Genomic DNA, 27,378 nt, shown 5'->3' with positions numbered 1-27,378 from the left:
TTGTTGTTTTTGTTATTATTTATTGTTGTCGTTGTATTATAATTGAATTGAAGTAAATCAGTCGTAGTAGAAGATACAACAATGTGTCGTGTCGAACACAGAGTAAAAAAAATAGCGAAATAAAAGAAAATATAAATAAATTCTAATTGAAAATTAATTAATAAACAAGAGTTATTGAGCTAAAGCAAACATTTTAAACGTAAAGCTTGTCTGGAACGGTGGTGGTTAATATGTCTGTAAAGGCAGACAAAGCAATAATAAAATAAACTAAAACGATATTTTGTGTGTTTTTAAGAAATTAATTTGTTGCTTTTGTTATTACCAAAAAAAAAAATAAGTGATGTAAAAGAAAGTATAACAAATTATTTAACCACAAAATATAGATAAAAATATTTAAAAAGTGTTATTAACTAATTAAGAAAAACAATTTAATGGTTGGTGTTTTAAGCATAATCATTTTGCATGCCGGTTGTTAAGTTAAAGTAGTAAGAAAAAAACTATAAAAGAGGTATACAAATCATGATTATGATTTGTATGTATTACGTTTAAATGTACATAAAAACAATAAAAAAACTTTAGTTGGATTAACTTTCCTGCAAAGAAGAAGAAAATCACAAATAAAAACAAATCCTAAAAGTTGCATAAATGTTGAGCAGTTATATTGTTGTTGCCATTTTTACTTTGTTTGAAAGTGTGTATGAGTGTTCATGTACAATTTACTGCAAAACAACAACAACAAAAATAACAAAGTGTTAAAGAGTAGTATAAATAATAAAAACAAGACAGAAAAGACAAAACGTCTACAAAATGAAAACAAAACAAAAACATTTTGCCGATCATACGATATTTTTATATATTTATTTTTTGTTTTCATTTTGTAGTTTGTTCTACTACTGATTTTTTATACATTTTATTTATTTAATTTTTTTATTTTTTGTGTATTTAATGAAATAAAACGCAAATGTATACAAAATACAAAAAAATAGTATACGGTGGCGTCTTCCAAACATCCTCATACACTCTGTGGAATTTGTTTAACTTGTATCTAAAGTTCTTTTTTATTTCGTTTAAAGAACGTGTTTAAATAGTTGAGACCTTTTAAGGATTGTTGTGTAAAAATTTTAGGTGTACCTACACAAGTTCAGGGTTTCAGAATTGTTTGAGATTCTCTAGACAACAGTTAGTTTGTTGGTTTGATAAAGGATGTTTTGAAAAAATATTAAAAAAAAACTAAAATATGTAGTTTAATTCCCCAGTTATTTTTTTAATCTAATTTATTAAATAATGTCGGTAAGTCCTGGTTCACACTGGGAAATTTTGTTGAGAAACTTTTGATTTTGTGTGTGAGAGAAAGAGATGGTTGACATTTCTTTCTCTTTCTCTCACACACAAAAATCAAAAGTTTTTCACGAAGTTTTTCTAACGAATTCAAAATTTTTTAACCAATTCTATTGTTCGATATAGTATGGCATCCCTTCTCATAGTGTTACTTGCAAAGTGTCAAGTTTAAAAAAAAAACTTAGATTTATAGTTAACTATTTATTAATTAATAAATAGGCAATTTAACAAGCAAAAAATTTAAAAAATATGACAGGCAATTTTAATTAAATGTCATAACAAAGTAATGAACTGTCACACTAAAATTTTCTGCGCATTTAAACGAATTTAACACAGTGTCTAAAGATTTTTTTGCGGCTTAACATTTTGCACTTTTAAGTTAAAATACAAAAATAAAAATATTAAATATAACAGCATCTCAATTTATTCCAATTTGATTTTGCAGAGTGATAACTAAAGCAACAACAACTTCAAAAAACATTAATTCTTATCAATAAATAAAGAACGAATTATTAAAAATTTAAAACAACAAAAAAAGCATTCCCTGCACTACGGCAATGGGCTGGCAGAAAAAAAATGAACTTACCATTTGATACTTATAAATTTGAACAACAAAAACCACAATAAAACATATAATCATTATAAAAACTATAAAAAAACTTACTGAAAAAATAAAATAGTTTAAAGTACAAAGTGCATTAAAAAAACAACAACAATATAAATCATAAAACAACAACAGCAGACATTCAACACTCAGCTGCAGCATAAAACCGGCAACAGCAAAAAGAAAGAAAAAAACAATTGTTTTCTTTCACAAACTTTTCTTGTTTCCTTCTATATTCTTATCCACCCTAAAATACGAACAAAGTTCATGTTTTAAAATCCTTTTTTATTTAATATTTTTTATAATATTAATCCGCCCGTCTTCTATCACACCACTTTCCCTCCGCTCCCTGTGTCCGAGTTTCTTGCGCACGGCCAAGTCATGATAACAACTGTCTTCAATTTTCTACAGGGAGCTGTAGAGTTCTCTTTGTTGGGTTGTGCTGAAGCGGCCTCATTGGCGTTTCTACTTTATTTGTTATATGCTAAGACCAGGTAAGAGTTAGAACATTTTAATTTTTGTAACTGTATACAGTATTGTTCAAAATTTAAGCAACTATTTCTGACAGGATTATCAAATAATTCTGTTCGAATCGGTTTGTACAAAATAACCAAAGTATTGAAAAAATTATATAATTATTTTTTATTTTAAAGAATTATTATTAATATGTACTTCAAATAATCCCCGAGATTTAATTCTAAGAATTCTGATAAAGTTGAGTCCATTTGCTAATATATTAATTCTAAGAGAATGTTAAATTCTTTTTGAATAATTAAAAAATTGTTTGCATTCGTTCTGTTTATTGAATTTATTATACCCTACACCACTATAGTGGGGATAGTATTATACGTTTGTGCTGATGTTTGTAACATACAAAAATATTGGTCCAATACCCACCTTAAAGTATACCGATCGATTCAGAATCATTTTGAGTCGATTAAGACATGTCCGTCCGTCCGTCTGTCCGGCTGGCTGTCCATGTAAACCTTGTGCGCAAGCTACAGGCCGCAATTTTCAAGATAATTTGATGAAATTTGGACCAAGCATGTTTTTGGGCACAGGGACGAAGCCTATTGAAAATGGTTGAAATCTGTCCATTATTTCACCTAGCCCCCATACAACCGTACCTCCCGTTTTGAACTTTTTATGCCATAATTACATCAAATATTCTGCTAACTCTCTAAAAATTGGCACAAATAAGTTTTATATAAGTATAAATGACACTGCAGATTTTCGTAAGGATCGGCCTTTATTTGACCCTAGCCCCCATACAAACCCCCTTCAAAAAATGTCTTAAACGTCTAAAATTGACTTGTAACCATTTGTATCGCAATGAAACTAAACAAAACTAACTGTTATTTGACCCATATAAAGCCTCATTTAGAAAATTTAGAAAATATTTTGGAATTATGGTAATATTCAACATAAAAGTTTCTTTATAAAATATAAAAAATTTATAAAAAGTTAAAATTTTAAAAATATACCCATGGTGTGTATTATATGGTCGGCCATGCCCGACTATACTTTTCTACTTGTTTATTGAATTAAAAATAATTTCAACAATTCCCATAGAACTTGAAACTCTTCATGAATGGATTAAATTATTGTTTAAATGTAATCGATTACAAATTGAATGAATTATTAGCAGGCTTGGGAGTAATGATTACATTTATAACAAGTTTAATTACAATTACTGATAATGTACAATTAAGCAATAAGTTACCTATAACGATAGTTAAACTACGCATTACCAATTACAATTACATTTAATTGTAATGGAAAACGGTTCAATTAAACCGAAATAATTCAGAAAAAGTTCACAAATACTTTGTTTTATAAAATTCAATCAATTCAAAACCAGTTAAACAATTTCAAGTTATTATAATTGAAATTCACTGTATTACAATTAAAAACAATAATTGCAATTATAAGTAATTATTCTACCTATGGAAAGCAATTGCACTGAAAATGTGAAAGAACTTTTGTGTGAACTAAAAATCCTGCCCTGAGATTTTTCATTACAATTTTTGAACTTTATTGAATCAATTACGTATTTTACTCAGAAAGTGTTTATTTATAAAAACATATTTATTTTTAGCTAATATTTTTATTATTTTATATTTTTTTAATCGCTTCTTTTTTATATTAAAAATTTGTATAGTAGATCACTACAATATAATTAGTTAAATATTCAATTACGTTTTAAATATTAAAATACATGTAATTGATATTATTTGACAAACCATAAAACAAACGCGGTTTGTATTAAATTTTTATTTTATGTCAAAGCTAAAATTTTAAGCTAATAATAGATATACGAGGATTGACATCAAAGTTTTTTTGACAATTTAGAAGGTAAATAAAACGAAAAAAGCTTTCCTTAAATATCACTAAAAAAAATTTTAACTAAATTATTTTGTTATTAAAAAAACAAACGAGTTTTCCTAAAATAAATAACAAATTCTTTGATTCAAACAATATTTTGTATTATTCACAAAATCTTCGTAAATATTGCGAAAATTTAGTTTTTTCCAAAAAAAAGGATTTCATAAAAAGAATAACAATTTCTAAATACATTTTGTATTATTCACGAAATTTTCGTAAATATTACGAAAAATTTGGTTTTTTCCAATAAAAAAGAGATTTTATAAAACGAAAAACTATTTCTAAATACATTTCTTTTTGTAAAATTAAAAAAAAACTTCGATTAAATAATATTTCGTATTATGCATGACATTTTCGTAATATTACGAAAAGTTATTTTTAATAATAAAAAACAAAAGAGTTTTCGTAAAATAAATAACAAATTCTTTGATACAAACAATATTTTGAAAAATTATTTGTTTCCAAAAAAGGAGATTTAATAAAACGAATAACAATTTCTTAATACATTAGAAAAAGTTTCGATTAAATTATATTTCGTATTAGGAATGACATTTTCGTAATATTACGAAAAATGTAGTTACGATTTTTTTCGTATAGTTAAACATGGATTATTTTCAAAAATAATTTTAAATGATTTTCTTAAATATTATGAATAAAATTTTGACTTAATTATTTTGTTGTGAAGAAAAACAAAAGTGTTTTCGTAAAATAAAAAACAAATTCTTTTATTAAATAATTTTTGTATTATTCACGAAATTTTCATAAATATTATGAAAAATTTATTTTTTTTTTCCAAAAAAAAAAAAAAAAGATTTGATAAAACAATTAACAATTTCTTAATACATTTGTTTTTGTAAAATTAGGAAAGACTTCGATCAAATAATATTTCGTATTATGCATGACATTTTCGTAATATTACAAAAAATAATTTTCAATAATTGCTAATAGTTTTATATGCTGAATAAAATTTTAACTAAATAATTTTGTTATAAAAAAAAAACAAAAGAGTTTTCGTAAAATAAATGACAAATTCTTTGATTCAAATAATATTTTGTATTACTCACGAAATTTTCGTTAATATTACGAAAAATTTAGTTATTATTCCAAAAAAAAAAAACAGATTTCATAAAACAAATAATAATTTCTTAATACATTTCTTTTGTAAAATTAGAAAAATGGTTCGATTAAATTATATTTCGTATTATGCATGACATTTTCGTAATATTATGAAAAATTATTTTCAATAATTGCTAATAGTTTTAAATACTTCTCTGAATAAAATTTTAACTTAATTAATCTGTTAAAAAAAAAAAAAAAAAAAAAAAACAAAAAAGTTTTCTTAAAATAAATAACAAATTCTTTGATTCAAACAATGTTTTGTATTATTCACGAAATTTTCGTAAATATTACGAAAAATTTAGTTATTATTCCAAAAAAAGAAATTTCATAAAAATAAATAAATAAATAAAATAATTTCTTAATACATTTCTTTTTGTAAAATTAGAAAAGGCTTCGTTTCAATAATATTTCATATTATGCATGACATTTTCGTAATATTACGAAAAAAGTAGTTACGATTTTTTTCGTAAAGTTAAACATGGTTATTATTTTCAATAATAGCTTACTTTCGTTAAACTTTGTATTTTAAAATTTATTTTCTTGAAATAAAGAATGAATTATTTAAAATGAACTTGGTTTACACGGTATCAAAAATTGTTAATTGATTATTTTATATTTTTAAACTATTAGATACGAGTAGATAATATAAGTACATTGGTGGCCTCCGGTAGGTTAGTGGTTAGTGTTCTAGTCTGGTAGACCGGAGGTGATGGGCTCGATTCCCACCTGAGGCACTGGTTAAGGAAGGAGCGCACAACAGGCCCTATAGAGGCCTAGGTGTATTTCCTCCTTTCGAACTATAAGTACATTCGAGAATCATTATGCTGGCATCCCACCTATCAAATATTTTACAAAAACATACTTTTGCAAAATATTTGATAGGTGTGATCCTAGCTTAATGATTCCCGAATGTACTTACACTATCTACTTGTATCTAATAGTTTAAAAAATTAAATAATCGACACGCTTTTTTCGAAAGTTGCATAAATAGTTGCAAAATCTAGTGCAAATTAAAGCTGTCGATTAAATAAGATTTAAAAAATTCTTTATTCAAAAAAATTATGCAAATTAAGCATTGATTGCAAATCATTAAACAAAATAATTAATTACAACAAAAGAACGCACGTCAATCTGGAAACAAAAGACTATCATTCTACAATCTTGTATTTTATGACGTTAATAATTTAATTACTCTTATTTTAAAATCTTTAAAAAAATATTTAAATTAGATTACAAAAAGTTTTATATTAATTTTAACTTTAAGTAAACTTTTTTTAAAACCAGCAATATATTTTCATTAAAATGATTAAGCTTTGTTCGTTTTATTAAATATATTTGACGAAAATTATTACTAATTTATTTCCACCTCAAATTTAACAATTTTAAATCAAGTTTATTTAATAAGATATTTTCTCATAAAAATATTTATATATTTTAAACAATTCTTGTAATTTATAAAAAAAATCAAATTCATTCATTTAACAAAAGTCAAGTTGTAAACGTAAAATTTATTGTTATATTACTTTTACAAATGTTTTACTTATAAATGTAACAAAAACCTTTTCATTTTATTGTTTAACTATGACGAATTTGTATTTTTATTATTGTTATTTTTTTTTTTTTTTTGTTAATATTTTTATGAGACTTTTATTATGCACGTAAGTATATACAATATAAGTAGTACTTATAATATTTTTGTTTGCATTTGTTATACTACATTTAAGTCCAGTGGTAAATCAAGTTCATTGCCCTCCATTTTTTTAGAGTGTTACATTAAAATAATTTAATTTTATTCTTTCAAAATGGCACAGACTATTTTTAGCAACAACAAATAGGCACAATAATTATTTAATTTTTTATTTTATTTTCTATTAATTATTTATTTTAAAAGTCTATTAATTGACCCGGTTTTAATTGGGAAATAATTAAATATATATAAACATATAAATATGTAAAACAAATTATATTTATTACAAAAATATATAAAATTACTCCTTGACACCTGATTCTTTAGATTTAATTAGAGACGGTTTTATAAAAACGTTTTTTTTTTCAAAGAAATTCATTCAGATATTGAATTATTTAAACAATTGTTAATTTAATTCTAATATAAAATAAACAAACTGATAATAGTTAACATTCAAGTTTTCACCTAATTATAAACTTGTTCTTCATTCAATAGACTTAACTAAAGACCAGACTATAGACTAGACTATAGATTGGAACATAAAATAACTACAAAAGTTTTCCAGATTAACACTATGTTACAAGCAAATTATTGCAAATTTGCCAATTACTATTCAACTCCAATTTGTATATATCTATGAAAAATTTTAATTATCTTACAGTTTTCAAGATATACGAAATTTTGTATTTAATTCTGGCGCCAAGTCCCCCATAGAAAGTCCGCCCGTTATTCTCTAAATATTCACATGAATATCAAAGTTCTTCTTTAAAATTTGAAAATTTTAGCTCTAATAGTTTTTTAGATATACACATTTTTCTATTTTATTCATATGGGGGCTTCAAGCTCCCCAGATAAAAGTCCATCCTGTTTCCTCCAAAATCTTCAGATAAATATTAAAGTAATTTGTGCAAAATTTTGAAGAATCTAGTTCTATTAGTTTCTCAGTTAAACGAAATTTTGTATTTAATTCATATGGGAGGTGTCAAGTACCCCATTGAAAATCCGTCCGTTATACTCTAAATGTTCTGATGAATGTCAAAGTTCTTCAAGTACAATTTAAAGATTTTAGCTTTAATAGTTTGGCAGATATACGAATTTTTCTATTTTAGCCATATGGTCCTATTTTATATCAAGACCTCCCCCCGCTCTTCATGTTCAGCTAAATGTTAAAGTTCTTTGTGCAAAATTTTAAGAATTTAGTTTTATTAGTTTCCCAGAGAAACGAATATTTGTTTTTAATAAATATGGCAGGTGCCGCTCCCCTCATGGGTAGTCCGCCAATTAAGTAAGTACCCAAAATGTTTACATGGATGTTAAAGGTATTCGTGCAAAATTTTAAAATTCTAACTGTAATAGTTTCCAAGATAAACAAACATTTGTATTTAATTTATATGAGAGGTGCCACGCCCCCTAATGCTAGTCCGCCCATTTTTTTTCAAAATAATCATATAGAAACCAAAGTAGCTTCGACAAAATTTTGAGGACTTGAACTGTTATATTATCTTAAATATGAATACAGATTTTATATTTTATTAATGTGGGCATGGCTCCACGCCCACTTGAAAATGTTACATATTATAATTTCTAAATTACTTTAACATTAACGTACTTTTTGTATCCTACACCACTTTAGTAGAGAGGGTATATTGGGTTTGTGCTGATTTTTGTAACGCACAATAATATTGGTGCTACACCCACCTTAAAGTATACCAATCGGATCAGATTCAGTTTCTAAGTCCGTCATATGTCCGTTTGTCCATTTAAACCTTGTAAACGGACTACAGGTCGCAGTTTTGAAGATAATTCAATGAAATTTGGTACATGATCTTATATTGAAAATGGTTAAGATCGGTCCATTATTTCACTTAGCCGCCATACAACTGAAACCCCGAATAGAGCTTGTAAATCTTTGTAATCAAACTACAGTACATAATTTCAGATAATTCAATGAAATTTGGTACATGCTTTTCTATGGTGCCGTAGACGAAGACTACTGAAATTGGTTAATATTGGTCCATTATTTCACTTAACCCCCATACAACTGAAACCGTCGAATAGGGCTTTTAAGTTTATAATTATGTTTAATATACTCGTATGTCGACAAAAAACTGCAAAACGAAGTTCTATAATAGACTTGATGATCCTCATGAACTTTCTATAATTTGACGCTAGCCCCTATAAAAAGCCCCCTTAAAAATTTGACTTAAATGTCCACAGTTTTATTCAACAACAAATGGCTTAAGTATATCTGAGGAAAGATACAATACAACTTTAATGTTTTATTATTATTAAAACTAATTCACATTTTACTTTTTGTAACAGGTGTAGGGTATTATATGGTCGGACTCGCCCGACTATAATTTCTTACTTGTTAAATTTTAAAAAATTTTAAAATAGTTTTCCTCAATAAAAAAGGTTTTAATCAATAATTAAAAATAATAATCTTACTTGTTATGTTACTAAGTGTTGATTTACATGTGAACGTTTAAAAAGAAATTTTAATCTGATTTTAATAAAAAAATTATTAATTTATAATGGCTTAACTGTTTATAACAATAAAATTTTATTACACAATACACCATTTATAAGAGGAAATATATTTTTACACATAGCAAATTTATTGCTATTTTGAAAAATTTAGAACAATTGGTGCCAGAATCAGCTTATGTAAAGAAATGGAGTAAATTTTTATATTATTATTTTTTTGAATATTATATCACAACTGAATGTACAAAAGTTACATCTGATAAGTTTATTGCCTCCTCTTATATATAAAGTATTACACTAGCACTTGTTTCTACCCCAAAGATATAGTCTTGTAACTAGTTTTTAGTAAGTACCTCTAATAATTTTAACACGAACGCTGTTTAAACTAAATTAAATTTCAAATTTATATTATTCTCTAGTTAAAGGACTTTGTAATAGAGGTCAAAGCAAAGGACCTTGATAACTTTCAGAACAGTGGACTAATGTCGAAAGTTCAAAAGTAAATATAAAATGTTATCTCATTTGAATTTCAATTTAAAATGCTTTATAATCATATAAACTCATATTATTTATTATAATTACTTGAAATCATTATATTTATCGATACTTTATAATCCGACTGTTCAAATTAACTTAATCGTAATATAATATGAAAAGAATTGAAACAAAAAAAAAAACACAATGCGAGTACACAATGTTTAGTCATATTTATTAAATTAAAGTACAAAGTTTACAAAAGATTAAAAAAGTAAATCTATACAAGTGGTTAAATTTTCAAGACAATAAAATAAACAATTTGTATAAAGAAACCAAATTGCGGCATAAAATTTAATAGGAATTTTTCAGATTTTATGACTCAAATTTTATTGATTTGAAATATATAACAAACAAAATGCTTATCGTTTATGATAACCAATATCGACTTTGCAAATAATAAATATTGCAAATTAGATGTTTGTCTTAAAAACAGGTGCACAAAATTCAAAGAATCTGATATAATCAAAATATACTTATAAATGTCAGCACTTCGGGGCATGTGTCTGCAGACAAATTAAAAAAACAAGTAAGAAGTTATAGTCGGGCGAGGCCGGCCATATAATACCATTTTACAAAAATTAAAATGGACCGATGTTAAGCATTTTCAATAGGCTTCATCTACGGTATCATAGAAGATTATGTGCCAAATTTCATTGAATTATCTCCAAAATTGAGACCTGTAGTTTGATTACAAGATTACAAGCCCTATTCGGGAGCTCAGTTGTATGGGGGCTAGGTGAAATAATGGACTAATCTTAACCACTTTCAATAGGCTTCGTCCCTAGAACAATAGAAGATCATGTACCAAATTTCATTTAATTATCTTTAAAATTGCGGACGGACGGATATAGCTAAATTGACTCAGAAAATAATTCTGAGCCGATTGGTATACTTTAAGGTATAGGACCAATATTATTGCGCGTTACAAACATCAGCACAAACCCAATATACCCACCCCACTAAAGTGGTGTAGGGTATAAATATCGATATAAATAAAACCAAAACATATTCAAAACTTAATACACAGCTTAAACAGTAGTCAAGTGGTAGGGGCTAATGACCCATTCACCCATCTTAACGTTATCACTCCACAAAAAATTTAGATTATAATTACGATTAGTGAAATTATAATTACGATTGCCAGAAATTTATGATTGCTACTTTCTAAAATTTATTTTCTTTTTTAAGGGGGCCTTAAGTAGTTAAGTGTTTTGAAAATTAAATTTAAATTATCTTTATTTTGATTAAAAATATTTGTATATTTATGTTTAACAGTAGTTTTATTCTAACCTAATTATTATATTGTACAATAAAATTTTTATACAAATATTTTTATTTGTTTATAACAAAAGCAATATTATTATTATTTATTATTTTGCTTTGTTGGATGGTGGTAAAGTTCATAGAACCCTTGTACCTTTAAAAACCGATTATAAAGAGATTAGACATTTATTATTTGGCATACGATTAGCAATTTAATAATAAAGCTAAAAAATTATGATCAAAAACTTTTGGTTTTTAAATATTAAACTATTTTTATTATTTTATATCGTTTTAGAGCACCCGCCATTATTGCTGGTATTTTTCCCAATCTGAATTTGAATCTAAACTATTATAGATCATCATTATTAAATGATTTTCTTATAACTATTAGAAGTGGTTCGAAAACGGTAAGTATTTACTTTTAAAAATTAAATCCATTTATTAATCTATATATATAGACTGCATATGTAAGTATATTTCAAGGGTCCTTATTTGATCCATTAGATCGTACAGTATATAAATTGTATTGTAGTTAGTAGTTTGAAAGTAATTGAGTTAGTAGTGGCTTAGCTGGATTTTAACATAAATTTAGAACAGTCTGAATTTACTTACTTAATTATGAATGAATTATTATTTAATTTTTTTTAGAAATTAAATAATAATTTCGTTTATTTTTCTATATATATTAAAAACGTATGATTTAATATTTTCACTGATAATTTAAGTCGTAATATAAGAAACGATGCAGCTTTATAAACAAAAAAAAATTAACAAATAAATATCTTCAAATGTGACTAGACGTTATTTTATAATCAGCCCACTATAATAAAATACGTTTTTATAATCAGATTATAGGTTTAACTAGGGCTTTCAGAAGATGACTTTTTTATTGAACTTATTTCGTAATATTTAAATGCAGGGCTTTAATTCTGTAAAGCTCTTATATAAATTTCAAAATCTGATAGTAAAAATAATTGTTTCAGTAATATTTTTGAACCATTAACATTAATTTTGGAACGGGGAAAAAGAGAGAAATAGAAATCGTATTTCGTTTCACAAACTGTTTACATTTTTCTAAGTTACAGTAATAACCAGGGCAAAGATTTCTATGCAAATGCATGTTTGTAGTCAGTAGCTCCAAATAACTTTTAACTAGTTTTCATTTCGAATCAAAGTATTTGCTACAAAATGGCTGTTGCATATTTTTGTATATTTTGTTATAAATGCATATTTTGCTTTAAATTGCATATATTTTGCATATTTCCAACATTTTTATACCATATTTTGCATATTTTTTATTTTTTCTAATACAAAATGTTTTGTTTTCTCTGTATTTTATATTTTTACAAAAAATTTGGTATTTACATATTTATAATTTTTTTTAAAATAAATTTCAACGAATTTCGATTTAACAACAAAATACTAGGTTCTATGAAAATACAATTTTACATAGTTTTATTTAATTTTTAAAACCACAATAGTGTGAAAGGTATTTTGAGTTTGTGCTGCTAATTGTAACGTCAAAAATATTGTCCATTAAGTTCAGTATCAATTTCTGAGTCTGTCCATCTGTGTGTCCATATAAAAAGACAACTTGATGAAAATTTGTTCTTACATCTCTCTCACGACCATAATTCACTTAAAAACATTACCAAACGATAAAATTCGGATGAAATAAAATTTTTACAAAAATACATTCATTCATCAAATTTTATTAGAAATGCTATCAAGCTTTCCAAGCTTTTTTTTTAATTTCTCTAGATTTTCTATTGTCTTTCTATTTAATGTTACCACTTGTCAACAAAACACTTCTCTTTTTCCCATCTGGCATCACTATTTTGTCATTTTTTTATTGTTTATTTTTGTTTTGATTTTGCAATTTGCGGTAAATTTTGCACGTTTTCTTTAGTGTATCACTGCATTTACTCCTCTCTAGTCTATTCAAACAAACATTGTCATAGTGGAAATGTGAACCTTTTGCTGGAAATTTAATAAATAAAAATAAATTAATAAATTCGATTTTGTGTAGTAGTAGTAGCAACAACAAAAAGAAAAGTGTTTTAATATAGTGCGGAGAAAAAAGGAAAAAGTGCATAAGAATAGTAATAAAAATATGCTTGAGCAAGTTATACGTACCCGTGGTTGGTTTGAGGTGTGTGTGCTTTTTTCATTTAAAAAAAGAATTTTTCGCACATAAAAGTATAAGTAGATATACTTAAGTATAGAGAGATAAATATGTATATAAATAAATAATTGTGTCTTCTTAAGGCATAAATAAATGGCAGACGAGGGAATCTTCTAATATGTAGATGAATGAACAAATTGCACATACACATGTTACATCATTTATTTTAATATATTTTTTTAGGAACCAAAACGGGAAAATGCTTTGGCACATGGTGTTGGTACACAGAATATGCTGGAATTGACACCACATTCCGGACGGAAACCTTACAATTCGATCTTTGATTGGGGTGTTTATTTTCCTTATGTGGCACAAGCTAAACGCAGTAAAAAATTTCAATATCCACAGGTGTGTAGTTTAATTTTAATAAAAATTTTAAATAAATTAATTTACATTTATGTTATTAAAGGTTTCGTCATTAGTACAAAAAGATCCCATATTGCAAAGAGCCATTAAACAGGCAGCAGAACAAATTTTGCGTGAACAACAATTGCTCAAGGAATGCGCAGAAAATGAAGATCTCAATGACAATAAAAAAGCGAATGCTGATGGCTCAAAGTCGCCGTCGGAACAGGATGATAGTCAAGATTATCAAAATATCATAAATCGTCAGGAACGAAGAGCTATTTCCATATTAAAAGACATGCGTTCTACACTCAATAACTTTTTATTGGCTTTTACTTCTTGGTTGTTGTACAAACTCTTGCCTTGTTTTCTATCCGGTGTGGTCACGCATACCCAACAAATTGAAATGTTAAAAGCTGCCTCTGAAAAAGCTCCTGGTATTCCACTAATATTCTTGCCATTGCATCGCAGTCATTTAGATTATATAATGGTTACGTTCATTTTAACCAACAATGATATACGCAGTCCTCTGGTGGCCGCTGGTAATAATTTACAAATACCGGTATTTGGTGAACTATTAAGAGGTTTGGGTGCCTTTTTCATTAAACGTAAAATTGATCCTGTAGTAGGCAAAAAGGATATACTGTATCGAGCTATTTTACATCTTTATTTACAACACGCTTTAAAAATGGGTCATAATGTGGAATTCTTTATTGAGGGAGGACGTACGCGTACCGGAAAACCTTGCATGCCTAAGGGTGGCATATTATCGGTAATTGTTAATGCATTTATGGACCGTAGCATACCGGATGCATTGCTGGTGCCGGTGTCTGTAAACTACGAGAAAATTGTCGATGGTAATTTTGTGCGCGAACAAAAGGGTGAAAAAAAGGTGCCAGAATCATTTGGAAATGCTATATCGGGCATATGGAAGGTAAGTGTTAATATATTGATCATGTTAAAAAAAACTGTTATACAATTTCCCATTCATCTCCTTTTAGGCTCTCAACTCAAAATACGGCTTAATGCGCATCGATTTCAATGAACCCTACTCCATCAAAGAATTAGTACAATCGTACAATAAAATTGCCAAAGAGGATGGCACGCTCAAGATCTATAAACCATCAGCTCGTACCCTACAACACAACCAATCTACCTCTTCTCTTTACGGCACCGATGTCGTGTGTGAAGAACATCGCAACCTAATTGACAGTATTTCACGACAAGTTGTTTTTGATTGTGCTGCCGCTACCTCAGTTATGTCAACGAATGCTTTAGCATTTTTACTTCTAACACGATATCGTCATGGAGCAACATCGCACGAAATCGCCAAAGGTCTTGATGATTTGCGTAGCACTTTAAAGGGACGCAAAGATCTCGGTTTTTCCGGTGACTCATTACATATTATTAATTATGCCACCGATTTATTGGGTGAGAATCTAGTACAAAGAGCTAACAATGATATTGGCGAAATGATTATACGACCCAAAGGCAGTATTGAGAGTTGGATAGAATTGGCCTATTATTCGAATATGCTAACGCCACACTTTGCACTGCAGTCTATTGTATTGACAACGTTCCATAACTTGTTGCCGAAGAAAACAGAAGTTAGTGAGGAGCAATTTAAAAAGGTATTTATTTTAAAAAAAATTTTATTATTTGTGAAGTTTATTATAATTGTATATCTTTATAGAATGGTCCTGGTATTGCACGCAAAAAGTTAATAGAAACCGCTTTAGAAAACTGTGAAATTTATCGTTATGAATATATTCTTAACAAACCTACACAAAATTTGGAAAATATGCTTGAAGCAGCCTTAGACGAATTATTAATGCAGAACTTAATTAAACCGGCACAGGTGAGGTTTTGATTTTAAAGTTTGTTTCATTTTAATCCTCTCTCCATAAAAAATCATTTCTAAAAGCTATATAAAGATTTTTACAAAGAAAAATAGGTATTTTTCATAAAAAGCTTTTATTAGCTCTTTTCATGAAAAACTTTAGTTAGCTGTTTTCATAAAAAGCTTTTATTTGCTTCTTTGCATTAAAAGCTTTTTATAAAAAGCTAATAAAAGGCTTTTGTTACCTTCTTTCATAAAAAGCTTTTGTTAGCTTTTTTCATTAAAAGCTGTTAATAGCTTTTTTCATAAAAAGTTTTTAGTAGCTTTTTTCATAAAAAGTTTTTAGTAGCTTTTTTCATAAAAAGTTTTTAGTAGCTTTTTTCATAAAAAGCTTTTATTTTTCCAAAAAAAAAAAAATACTCTTACTAACTAACCACTTTCAGATTGATGAACAAACCGAAGGTACAGTAGAAACACGCCGTATGGCTCGTGCTATTGCTACTTACATTGAAAGTAACGATATGGACGATGATTATGACGAAGAAAACGAGATCTTGACCAACAATTACGTGAATGCTGAACAAGATGAACCTGATTTATTCTTAAACAAAGAAACAATAGTGCAACAAAAAGCTTTATGTGAAGTTTTGGCACCATTTGCTCAGACATATCTATGCGTGGTGGAATCTTTATTTATACTCTATAAGAATTCTATGCTAGAAACAGACTTTATTAAGTTTGTCATGAAAGAATTAAACAACAAAGTTAATACACACAAATGTCCTTATGGTAAGTTTTCTAATTGTAATTCATTGTTGTAATTTTCAAAAAAAAAAAATATATATAAAAATAACTTTCTTTTTAGCTGAAAGCATATCAACCGATTCTGTTAGGAATTGTTTAAAAGTTCTCGAAAAATGGTATGTAATTGAGATTAGCAACCAGTGTGGTTTACGTCTTTTGGCCTTGGGTACGCTGTATGAAACGTCACGTGATTCTTTGAAAAATATTGTACAACGTATAACAAATATTGTGCCACTGTATAATAATGGTTACTTTTAAGTTCTTTATTAGTTTGATGATTTTATTTTGAAAAATCACTTGTTTTTCTTTTTTTTTTTAATTTCATTTTCAAGAGGCATACCAAACTACTGTGTAAATTGTTTCTTTCATTTTCATACATTGCATTACGTTTAAATTTGTTTTTTTTTTATTTACATTCTCTCATTTTTTCATTTTCTTTCTTATAATAATTTAAGTACTGTTTAAAACAGTTTATTTAGTAATTATATAATTATAAATGCCAAAGTTCAATTTATTCTAAAAAAAAGAAACAAGAAAAAGAATTTTGTATACAAAACGTAATGATTTAAATCATTTAAGATCTATGACATTTTTTTCTTTCTTTGAGGAGGAGTTTTGTATATCCATATATATTCTTAGTCCAAAAATGATGAAATTTTTTCTGACTGAAATGCTTTTTTTATATAGATTTATATATAATGAATCTTATAAAGATTTAAGTAAAGAAATACTCTACAATTTAGATATTTTGTAATAAATATATGAATAAAAAATAATAATTTCGAAAAAATTTAAAGTTGATTTATTTTATTTTCTTCTTGTTTTTCTAAGGCTTTCAAAAAAGAAGTTTTTTTTCCTATAAAATAAAAACAATTTAAAAAATTTTTTTATTTGTATTTTGCAAAAATATATTTATTTTTCTTATATTTACTTTTGTAGACTTAAACAAAAATAAAATGCTTTTAGAGGACAGGAAAATATGGGGAGGGGAAGGGCAAGTAAAGAATGAAAATGATGAGTGAGACACACTTAATACGAATACGAATGAATTGTTTTCTTTTTGAAACTTTTTTCTTCTTTTAAATAAACAAATGATCAGCAAAATACCACGATCTCTGGCAAATCAACTCTATAACTAATTCATATAGTAAGTATGTATGTATATATAGTATATAAATAATAAACATATAAATTCTCTTATTTCAACTACATAAAAGTTAAAATTATATGAAGCTGTGTGTGTGTGTGTGTGTGTTCATTAATATACAACATTTTCTACAGCAAAATATTTTTCTTTTAAAGGTGAAAACAAGAAAAAAAACATTTAAATAAACTCTTGAATGTAACAGGAGTATATAGAATTTAACAAAATATTTGTAATAATATGTAATAGTAATAATTAATAATGATGATCTGCTTAAACAAAAACATTAATTAAACAAAATATCGAAAAAGAAAATATAAGCGTGCATTTGTTGTTTTTTAAGAAAATTAAATCAAATAAATGGATTTTTAAAGGAATATAAAAAAATACATTTGTATATAAATAAAAAAAAATACATATTTGTCATCATTTACAGTTCACACTACAAATAAGAAAAACATCAAGTAAATGCTGGTTAACAAAATATATCGGGTGATTCTAAACGTCTGCTAGTAGAGGCTTCCTCAATTGTTTCCCTATCTTCCGTTAGGTCTACGTTTATTGTTGTAGGATTTGTGTTTTCAGTTTTTACTTGCAGTAAAGCGGTTACTGTGGCGGCGGCAGACATTTTCTTGCTTTTAGTTTTGGTTTTAGTGTTGATTTTTAGTTTTGTTCCCAGTTTATTTTTAAGGCCACCATTTAGTAATCTCTTAAGGGGTTTTGTTTTAGTTTTTGATTTATTTTTACCAGTTCCACTTGTGACAATAGGTTCCTTTAAAAGTTTTTTGTAATAGTTTCATTTCATTTATATTTTAAGAAAGTAGTTTCATAATAAAAAGCTAAACACATTGTGTACTCACCTTAACAGTTTCGATATCCTTTATCTTGCCACCAATTTGTCCAGCACACTTTTTCGCCCCACAGAAACAAGTCTTCTTTTCATTGCCCAACAAATCATCCCAATGATAATTGAAAGTTAATTCGGTATTCTAAATAAAAAACAAAATTAATTACTCTAAAAAAAAAAAAAAATCCCAACAAAATCTCTCTTCTTACCTCAGGTATATCTTTAATAGCAAAAAGACCCACACGATTTAAAGAATTAACCGACCACTTTTGTGTTTCACAATTAGGATCACAGGAATGATTCATAAATCTAGCCAAATTACCCTTGGGTCCTGCATCGATTATATAATCCTTTTCTACCGATAGAAAATAGAAATTCTCATCACGATCACGTGATTTTTGTTGCATGCGTGCCTGAAACTCATCATCGTTTATTATCTCACCCACGTATTCGATAATAAAAGTGCCCGCTTTTATGGGTTCACGGCAGATCAAACCAAAACCTCGTTCCTTCATATAGACCACATCTAAACGTGGTGAAATGCGTGATTCAAACATTTGATTTTGACAACGTTCACCGGCTGGACAGATTTTAGGATTACATTCATGATATAAAACACGATTTAGGCAATTCGTATCGGGTCCACAAGGATTCTCTTCACGTGGATCACACTCACATTTGCTGACACTTTCAATGTCAATGTGCAGTTTGACGGGTGGCACAGCACGATTGGCCTTTATGCGTACATAAGGTTGGGGATGTAATTTCTCTTTGTTCTCATTGGCATTACGTTGTTGTAGTTTTTTAGCTTTTATAATTTCATAGACTTCTTTGGCCTCTTCGACGCCTTTGTTGTAGCTTAAATCCAAACCTAAGAATAGTATTTTAAATAACAACAATCTTCATCGAAAATATTGCCCTCACGTTTACACTTACTTGACTTTGTTTTGGGTGGTTCCGAAGAATCGCCTTCTAGATACAAATACACTCGACGCCTTGAAATCCAGCCGTGATCGTGGGTACCGAAAAATCTCACCACAAAATCTGAGGGATTGTGTGTCTTACGCGCTATGTTTTTCGGTATTTCTGTAGGTGGCAATATAATAGCTGGCCACCAGCGGAAGTTATTAAACTTGGCCCAAACCATCTCACCATACAAGGGCATACGTCCCGATTCACATTCCTCGCATATGTAACCCTCATTGGGATCAATGGGTATTTTCAGACAATGAGCATGCACGGCAGTAGGACACGTTTCGCAACATATAACTTGACCGCCACCAACGCATATAAAACACCAATTAACATTAACTGTCATATCGTGTTTGCTACTCGAATGACGCGGGCAAATAATGTGGGCTGCTGTGAGTATTTGCGAACCGGCCGGTATGCAAGTTGAGTCGGTATGAAATGTAGCAGGACATTTAACACATTTTGTTAGCTTAGCATTACTCAAATGCTGGAACTTTCCCTTCGGATCATCAGAGACACAAGTTTGACAGACATGTGATGGACAGCGAAAGGATTCTATGTGATTTTTCGATATGGTGATTTTGGCTTGTGGCCAATATTTACAGCAAGCCGGATGAAAAGCACGGTCGCATTGTGTCATGCAACATTTGACCAACGGATCATCAGCCTTTTTCGATTCGGTGCTTTGGCAAACCATACATTTTGTTGGCTCATTATTACTGCACTCTTTACAAATAACCTCGGCCACTGGTGCCTCCGAGTCTCCAGTCACATGAGCTACAGTACCTATTTCAGTTAGACTAGTCACAGAAGAGCTATGACTGCCATTTAAAGTATCATTGTGGGGTTTTGCACCATTTAAAGCTTTAGGTCCGCGTCTTTTGCCACCTTGACTGAAATCTTTATAAAGACACTCGTTATGTAACCAATAACTACAATTTTTAGCGCATCTTCTTAGATTTCCGCCGGGTCTAAAGCAATACTTGCATACCGGATCACGACTCAGGCCCTTGAAAAGATATTTACTGTCCAACTCGAAAATATCATCGATAACCTCTAATATAGGTCGATTAAGGGGTTTCTTGACAGTTGGTGTATCTTTTGTAGCGGGCTTTGGTGTCTCAGACCTTTCGGGTGTACCCTCAGGTGTTTGTTGGGCCATTAAAGATTTTCTTACCATTAGGGTTTTCAAGCGCGAGGACAAACGTTTAACGGAGCCATCACCCGTTGCAGGACGATCATTTGCTACTGCTAATGAAGTGGACATATCTGTTTCTGTTAATGATACCCTTAGTTTACGCTCCATTTGGCGGCGGCTTAATTGCTTAAGTGCCCAAATATTACGTACTGCCACTACTAGACTCTTTTCCAATTTCTCATTATGATTTTGTTCCATAACAAAATCTTTCATGACTGCATAGAATTTTCTAAATTCGAGACCACTAAAAATTTCCAAATCATTTAAGGAATTCGAATTTGAGCTTGTGGAAGCAACCGAATTAGTTTGACTTAAATTAAGGTCTGCCGTATTTGTGGAATTCTCTTCGGTTTCTACTACAAGGGACGATGTTGCGGTTGCTGGAACCAATTCCTGTTCCTCGCTCAGTTTTCTTCGTTTTGAGGCCACTGGTTTGATGGGTGAATAGGCCGGACTATAGGGCGATATAGAACGTTCACGTTTCTGTTTTGTAACTGCGGGCACCGATAAACTGTTGATATTATCATTCGAACCATAAAAACTCTCAATGTCGGAGTTATTCGTAGTATTAACTGATATGTACATTGATTTACGACGTTGTTTTTCAAGTTTATGAAAAGCTCTGTAAATTTTGTAAGAGTTTTTATTTTAAATTGCAAAATTTTTGGTAAAAAATATGTTTTTTTATGATAAATTATATTTTTAATTTAAATGTTTTTCCGTAAATTTAAATTTAATGATAAAAAATTTTGATTTTAATAAATAATTATATTTTTGTAAAAAAAATTTAAATTAGAAAAAAATTAGAATTTTAGTAAAAATTTAATTTTTTTAGTGAATTATGTGTTGCATCAATACTTACTTTGATTTTTCAAAAATTTCATAAAATTTCTCCAATCTTTCAGCATAAGCAACCTCATTGACCAGATTGGCCTCGTTTACGGCATCATACCAAACAGGTTCTTTTCGTTTTGTCGGCACATACAACTTATATTTTGCACTTTTTGGACCATACTTTTCACGCACCTCATCAATACGTTCCTGATAACTTTCGATACCATTGAAGGGCATGAGATTTTCACGTTTAACCCAATTGCGACGACCATTGTCGGCAAAGAAACGAACGTGTACCAAAACTGTTTGATCGCCCGAACGACCAACCTCTTCCGTGGTAATGGTTTTGCCCTCGGGATCTGGACACACCATACAAGGCCAATAGCAATAATTGTAGATTTGACCCCAATATAGATCTCCCGTTGAGAAGGACATCCAAGAGCCTTCATTAATTATGGAAGAACCTTTGGCACTGTCCATACTAACAGCTGAGGGAGAGTTTGCGGAGGCCGTGGCCTCTACCACAAATTCATTGTTGCTTTCAGTTTCAACGGATTCTAATTCAATTTTAACTTGAGACTTTTCATTTTGTTCGCCAGTTTCAGGAGATTCTATAACAGATTCATTTAAAGGTGATATTGACTTTGAGGTTTCCATTTGTTCACCTGAGTTCTCTTCCAAACTTGTTTTATCATCGTTTTTGTCACTGTCTTTATCTTCTGCTTCATTTTCATTGGTTTCCATTTCTATTTCATTATTCTGTAGTGAAGCATTGGATTTATTTTCAAAATCATCGTTTTCAATTCCAACTTCACTTTGCCTTTCATCTTTTGCTTCCTCGAGTTTGCTTTGCTGCTCTTCATATTCTTCTTCATTTAATTGATGCTGACTTGTGTCTGCTTCATTTTCTGTATTATTTTCTTTTTCCTGTATTGGTTCATCTTCTTTACTTTCTATTTCTTCTTCATCATCATCTTCTAATTGTTTGGCTATTACACTAGATACAGAAATACTGTCTTCGTTTTCATCTTTATCTTTTATTGCCTCCTCGCAGTTGCCGTCCGATATAGTGCCATTTGTTTCACACTCTTTTACGGAATCTAAATCTATTGTGTCATCACAGTTTTCCAGTTTTTTAACACCTAATTCTGTTTCCATTTCCTGCACTTTATTTTGTTCATCCTTAATTAACTCCTTACCTTTCGAGTTTAGCTCATTATACTCTTTTAATGGCAAATTATTGTTATTTTCCATGATGGCACCATTTTTTATTAACAATTTATCTATGGGACTTACAAAATCTTTTCTTTTTGCACTGCTGCTATCGGGTGTAGATTGAGAATCTTTATTTCTGGGAGTACGTCTTACAAAGCCTACTGTTGATTCGTTATTTGGGGTAAATGTTGTACTAAAGGTCATGTCAGCGGTTTCTTTATCGAGAGAGCTATCAGCGTTGTTAGTGCTGTTATTATGACGTCTTCTTAAACTTCTGGTTCTTTCCTCTTTACTGCTGTTCAATTGTTGAGGTGGTGTAGTGAAACCAATATATTTGGGACTTAAGTTTGAATGGAGATTAGCTAAGGGATCTTTTTTCCCTGAGACAAAAAATAAAAACACAATATATACAAAAATTTCTAAAAGTTAATAAAATTGATTTAAAATTCTTAACTTACTTCTCGGTGTAGAGGAATTTATGTTTGCTGTAGTGTTATGTACTTTAGCATCTATAGTGGCATTACTTTTTGTCAAATCTTCCTTTATGGAAGTGTCCGCCGCTTCACTTTGCACAGCACTGGTATTATTTACATTTTCCTGATCTTTAGAATCATTTAATTTGGAGGTAATACTTTTATTATTATTATTGTTTCTAACACGTCTGCTGGAACGAGTAAAATTCTCTATGGGATTTTCTGTTCCACTGCCAAGAGTTTCCATGGCTGAACAATTTGATTTTTGTTGTTTTTTTCTCTGCGTTTGTAAAGCGTGTCTCAGCAGTTGTGATTTCTTCTCTTTGTTGTGTTTTTTGTATTTTTAATGGTATTTTTTACTGTATGCACAATCACATTGATAAGTTTTCATACTTTTGCTAGTTTTTAACACAATTTAACAAACTTTTTATTTAAAATTATACAATTAAGGGATTATTATTATTTTTTTTGCGTTCAACGCCACAATAATATCTGTCAGAATATTTTTTGCGCGAAAAAATTATACAGCAGCAGAATTTCTTTTCGCAGTCGGCAGAGCAGTCCTCGGCAGAGCCCTGCGTCGAAAAATATTAACGGCGGCGGCGATTAACACTAAATATGTCGGCGGCGGCTTAAAATCGACTGTAAGCCGGCTAAGTTTTCAACTACGTTTAGTTTTTAAATTTTCAACGATTTTAAATAAAAACGGAATCCGAGAGATCAGAAAGTGGGATTTGGAAGCAAATATATTGTTTATAACAGCAAAACAGAGCAAGCTCAAACAAAAGTTGTATGAATAAAAAATGCAGGTATAATTAAAAAATTCTTAAAAATTAAAAACAAGTCCTTTCTCCAAGTTTTACGAGGATCAGCCGATATTTAACTATATCCTCCATATAAAACATCTTGCAGAAAATCAGTTTCTAAAAAATTTTGCATTATGAAAATGATCAATAACGTAAAAACAAAACAAATAAAATTGTTTATTTACTAGCTTTGTGTGTTTGATGTAGATGTTGTTGTACAACAAGAGATGTCGCTACTTTATTAATTAACTTTGGGTATGACATGCCAACAATGTAAAAATGTGTAGCTCCGGTAGACGTCAACGAAGCTGGTTTGAAGTAGCAGCGACTCGAATTAGGCGCGTAAAAACGCGAAAAAATCTGAGGCGAAGCATATACGTCGAACGTTAAGCAAAGTTCAACACACCGGCCAAATTTCAATGAGCGGCTTATTATGAGATAAAAGAAAACTTGCTTAAATGAAAACAAATTAATTTTATATTGTAAAATTCCATAAATTTAGGGAGTGTTCTGTAAATTGTACAAAATATGGCGAAATTTTCAAGCCGTATTAAGCTGAAAAAATTTCGGCGGCGGCGGCTTTGACATCTTGTTCGGCGGCTAGGCTTAGTCGGCTTAAGCCGAATCGGCGCAAGTCTCTGGTCGATAATGTCAGCGGCGAAGCATAACCATCAAACGTTGTACAAAGTTCTACGTCTGCCAAATTTCAATGAGCGGCTTATTATAGGATAAAAGAAAGCTTCTTTAAATTAGACTAAATTAATTTTATATTATAAAATTCCATAAAATTAGCGAAGATGTTCTTTAAAACATTCAAAATATAGCGAAAGTTTTAAGCGATCTTAAGCTGAATAATTTTTGGTATCGGCGTCATTGACATTTTGCTCGACGGCTTGGCTTTATGCCTAAAGGACGCGGGTATCTGGTGCCACATTCATTGTATTTTTAATTTAGCTTCTCTATAAGAAATGAATGACCGAATCTAACACATGCAAAATTATTTTACTAACACATTTACATTTTTTTATATATATAATTGTTGAAAAAATGTTGTGGATGATTCCATCAACATTGACAGTCAAATGACTGATCAAATGACCGTCACTGTTCTCAATGTTGTGTTACAGGGTTGCATTTTCTGCCATTAAAAATTATGATTGTTGCCACTATCAGAAAAAGTTGTAGAAAGTGGCAAGGCTTGTGGCAACTGGTAAGGAATGTATATGCATGAGTGAAACAATTACATTTTGATTAATATTGTATTAAAATGGATATTTCCATCAACAATGACAGTGAAATGATCGGTCAAATGATGGTCATTTTTACAGAGTTGTATTTTTTGTCGTTACAAGATAATTGTTTCTACGAAGAAGAAAAGTTGCGTACAAAAATATTGAAATTAAACAAAAATCTTAGAAAAACTTACAAAAACTCAACAAAAACTAAATAAAATTAAAAAAATAAGTTAAACAAAAAATCCAACGATAAAAACAGTTGAAAAAAAAAACAGCAAAAACCTTAAAAAACAAGAAAAGACTTGTGAAAAAAATTATAAGTTAAATAAACTTTGATTAATACATTTATAATTAATAAAAGGCATTTTCAAAAGGGAGATGGGAAAAGGAAGCATTGGTGAAGCTCAGTTTATTTGATATTTTGAGAGGTATGTATAATTATATAAATACTATATTAATATGTATATATAATCTATAAATTTCAGATGTTTTTCAGAAGCAAGGAGTATTCGAAACAAAAATAATTACAATAACAATAATAATAATAATAATAAGAATGGAAGAATAACAATAATAAAAATATAATAATAATAATTAAAATTTTTTAAAATATTATAAAATTGTATTTTATTGTAATTAAAACACAAACCAGTCAGCTTTGATAAATACATTCATCAAGTGTGAGTGAACAACTATGATGGTTATATTCATCAAGTTGTTCAATTGTTGTCATAGCTAAGATATTCTAGCGATTTTTATATATTGCTGTAAACTTATTAAGATTATAATTTATCTGTTAATAAATAATAATACTGATATATTATATAGTTTTAATTAGAATATATATATATAGATTTCTGTTTTTTAGGGAACATAAGAATAAATACTTGTATATAAACTAATCGGTGATTTTTTACAGCGATTTTTATTGTTATTTGAGTCGGTTTTATCGTAGTACAACATAGGCTTTGCTTTTTGTCTGGCATCCCCTTCTCTTTTACTCTTGATATTTTTTTTTTGTTTTTTTTCCAAACCCTGCTAGCAATCAAAACAAACGCAGATGGAATAATATTTATTTTGGAGAAACTTCGCAATTTATTAGAGGAATTATAAAAATACTAACAATTATCCATTTACCACAATGGATACTCAACTAGTGGAGAAGATTGTCCATGAAGTAAAGTCTCAGGGGGTGTTTGATGAATTTCGCAAAGATTCCATGGCCGATGTGGACACTAAACCAGCCTATCAAAACCTCCGACAACGTGTGGAGAATACAGTCAAGAAATTTTTATCGGAACAAAAATGGACACCAGAAACAAATAAAAACCAGTTGAGAGAAAAGTTAAGGAGGCATATAACAGAGTCGGGTTTTCTGGATGTGGGGGTTGAAAGAATTGTCGATCAAGTGGTTAACCCTAAGATAGGTAGTGTTTTTCAGCCGCGCATAGAGGAGATCGCTTATAAATATTTGGGTCTGCCACCACCTCCCAAGAAATTTGAACCTCCTCCACCACCACTAATGCATCCTCTGCCGCCATTGCCCTTGAATGCGCCGCCTTTAAAAGTGGAAACCTGTAGTTTGTTACCTACAGATCTGGAACAAGTAAGTCCAGATTCGGACAAAGGTACTGTGAAGTCTGAAGGTAAAGATGACCGTACCACAGTTGATATGGACACTGAGGAGAAACTTATGGAAGACGAAGAAGAATCTCCGCCTTTTGAACCCTTAGTTAAGCAGGAACTGGATGAAACAAAAGAGTTAGTAAAAGTTGAAACTAAAGATGAAAAACCGAACATCAAGCAGGAATGTGATGAATCTTTAGATGATAAAGCTAACAAATTAGAAGAGAGTAATGAAGTTGTGCTCAAAACTGAAAATATGGTTAACGATAATGACAGCCAGGAAACTAGTAATTTTGCTACTGAATCAGCTGCAGTTGACAAAGATGCTAGTCAGTCGGTGGATGCAAGAATTTCACAAGATTCCCAATTATCTAGTGTTTCCAGTGATTCTCGTTTGTCGGTAAATGGCAAAGAAGACTCTTTGCAAAGCAGTT

At 29.3% G+C, this 27,378-nt stretch overlaps 3 protein-coding genes across 8 annotated transcripts in view; 2 read left to right on the top strand and 1 right to left on the bottom strand.

Annotated features, from left to right (window-relative positions):
* The first annotated feature begins 46 nt into the window (after positions 1 to 46).
* Positions 47 to 17,384, top strand: LOC111675460 (glycerol-3-phosphate acyltransferase 1, mitochondrial). Of its 5 annotated transcripts, none has more exons than XM_046950803.1 (9): positions 47 to 482; positions 1,784 to 2,436; positions 11,716 to 11,827; positions 13,789 to 13,953; positions 14,015 to 14,884; positions 14,952 to 15,581; positions 15,644 to 15,808; positions 16,234 to 16,579; positions 16,656 to 17,384. In XM_046950803.1, exons 2-9 carry the CDS (start codon positions 2,324 to 2,326, stop codon positions 16,850 to 16,852), a joined length of 2,598 nt encoding a protein of 865 aa, XP_046806759.1. In that variant the 5' UTR covers positions 47 to 482; positions 1,784 to 2,323; the 3' UTR covers positions 16,853 to 17,384. The 5 variants fall into 5 exon arrangements, with proteins under 5 accessions (XP_046806759.1, XP_023291994.2, XP_046806760.1 ...); XM_023436226.2 differs by having other exon boundaries at positions 47 to 485; XM_046950804.1 differs by having other exon boundaries at positions 396 to 434.
* Positions 17,385 to 18,038: 654 nt separating this feature from the next.
* On the bottom strand, positions 18,039 to 23,791 carry LOC111675467 (probable histone-lysine N-methyltransferase Mes-4). Of its 2 annotated transcripts, XM_046950802.1 has the most exons (7): positions 23,263 to 23,791; positions 22,255 to 23,184; positions 21,618 to 22,200; positions 19,522 to 21,377; positions 18,795 to 19,456; positions 18,599 to 18,727; positions 18,039 to 18,510 (listed from the first exon to the last, which is right to left on the bottom strand). In XM_046950802.1, exons 1-7 carry the CDS (start codon positions 23,522 to 23,524, stop codon positions 18,214 to 18,216), a joined length of 4,719 nt encoding a protein of 1,572 aa, XP_046806758.1. In that variant the 5' UTR covers positions 23,525 to 23,791; the 3' UTR covers positions 18,039 to 18,213. The 2 variants fall into 2 exon arrangements, with proteins under 2 accessions (XP_046806758.1, XP_023292001.2); XM_023436233.2 differs by having other exon boundaries at positions 21,618 to 23,184.
* Positions 23,792 to 26,361: 2,570 nt separating this feature from the next.
* The window catches only part of LOC111675463 (biorientation of chromosomes in cell division protein 1-like 1), a 3,833-nt gene continuing 2,816 nt past the window's right edge, over positions 26,362 to 27,378 (top strand). The window contains exon 1 of the mRNA XM_046949869.1: positions 26,362 to 27,375. Within this exon, the coding sequence (XP_046805825.1) occupies positions 26,460 to 27,375 (916 nt within the window). The 5' untranslated portion in view covers positions 26,362 to 26,459. The remainder of the gene's footprint in view (positions 27,376 to 27,378) is intronic.

Source organism: Lucilia cuprina, chromosome 4 (genome assembly GCF_022045245.1).
Source record: "Lucilia cuprina isolate Lc7/37 chromosome 4, ASM2204524v1, whole genome shotgun sequence".
Lineage (NCBI taxonomy): Eukaryota > Metazoa > Arthropoda > Insecta > Diptera > Calliphoridae > Lucilia > Lucilia cuprina.
This window is presented reverse-complemented; position numbering and strand designations above follow the sequence as displayed.

Coding starts and splice junctions, on each gene's coding strand:
- LOC111675460 (XM_046950803.1), top strand. CDS start 2,324: ATGATAACAACTGTCTTCAATTTTCTACAGGGAGCTGTAGAGTTCTCT. Junction 13,954..14,014: donor AAAAATTTCAATATCCACAG/GTGTGTAGTTTA, acceptor ATGTTATTAAAG/GTTTCGTCATTAGTACAAAA. Junction 16,580..16,655: donor TACACACAAATGTCCTTATG/GTAAGTTTTCTA, acceptor CTTTCTTTTTAG/CTGAAAGCATATCAACCGAT.
- LOC111675467 (XM_023436233.2), bottom strand. CDS start 23,524: ATGGAAACTCTTGGCAGTGGAACAGAAAATCCCATAGAGAATTTTACT. Junction 21,378..21,617: donor GAAATTTTTGAAAAATCAAA/GTAAGTATTGAT, acceptor CAAAATTTACAG/AGCTTTTCATAAACTTGAAA. Junction 18,511..18,598: donor AGGATATCGAAACTGTTAAG/GTGAGTACACAA, acceptor AAACTTTTAAAG/GAACCTATTGTCACAAGTGG.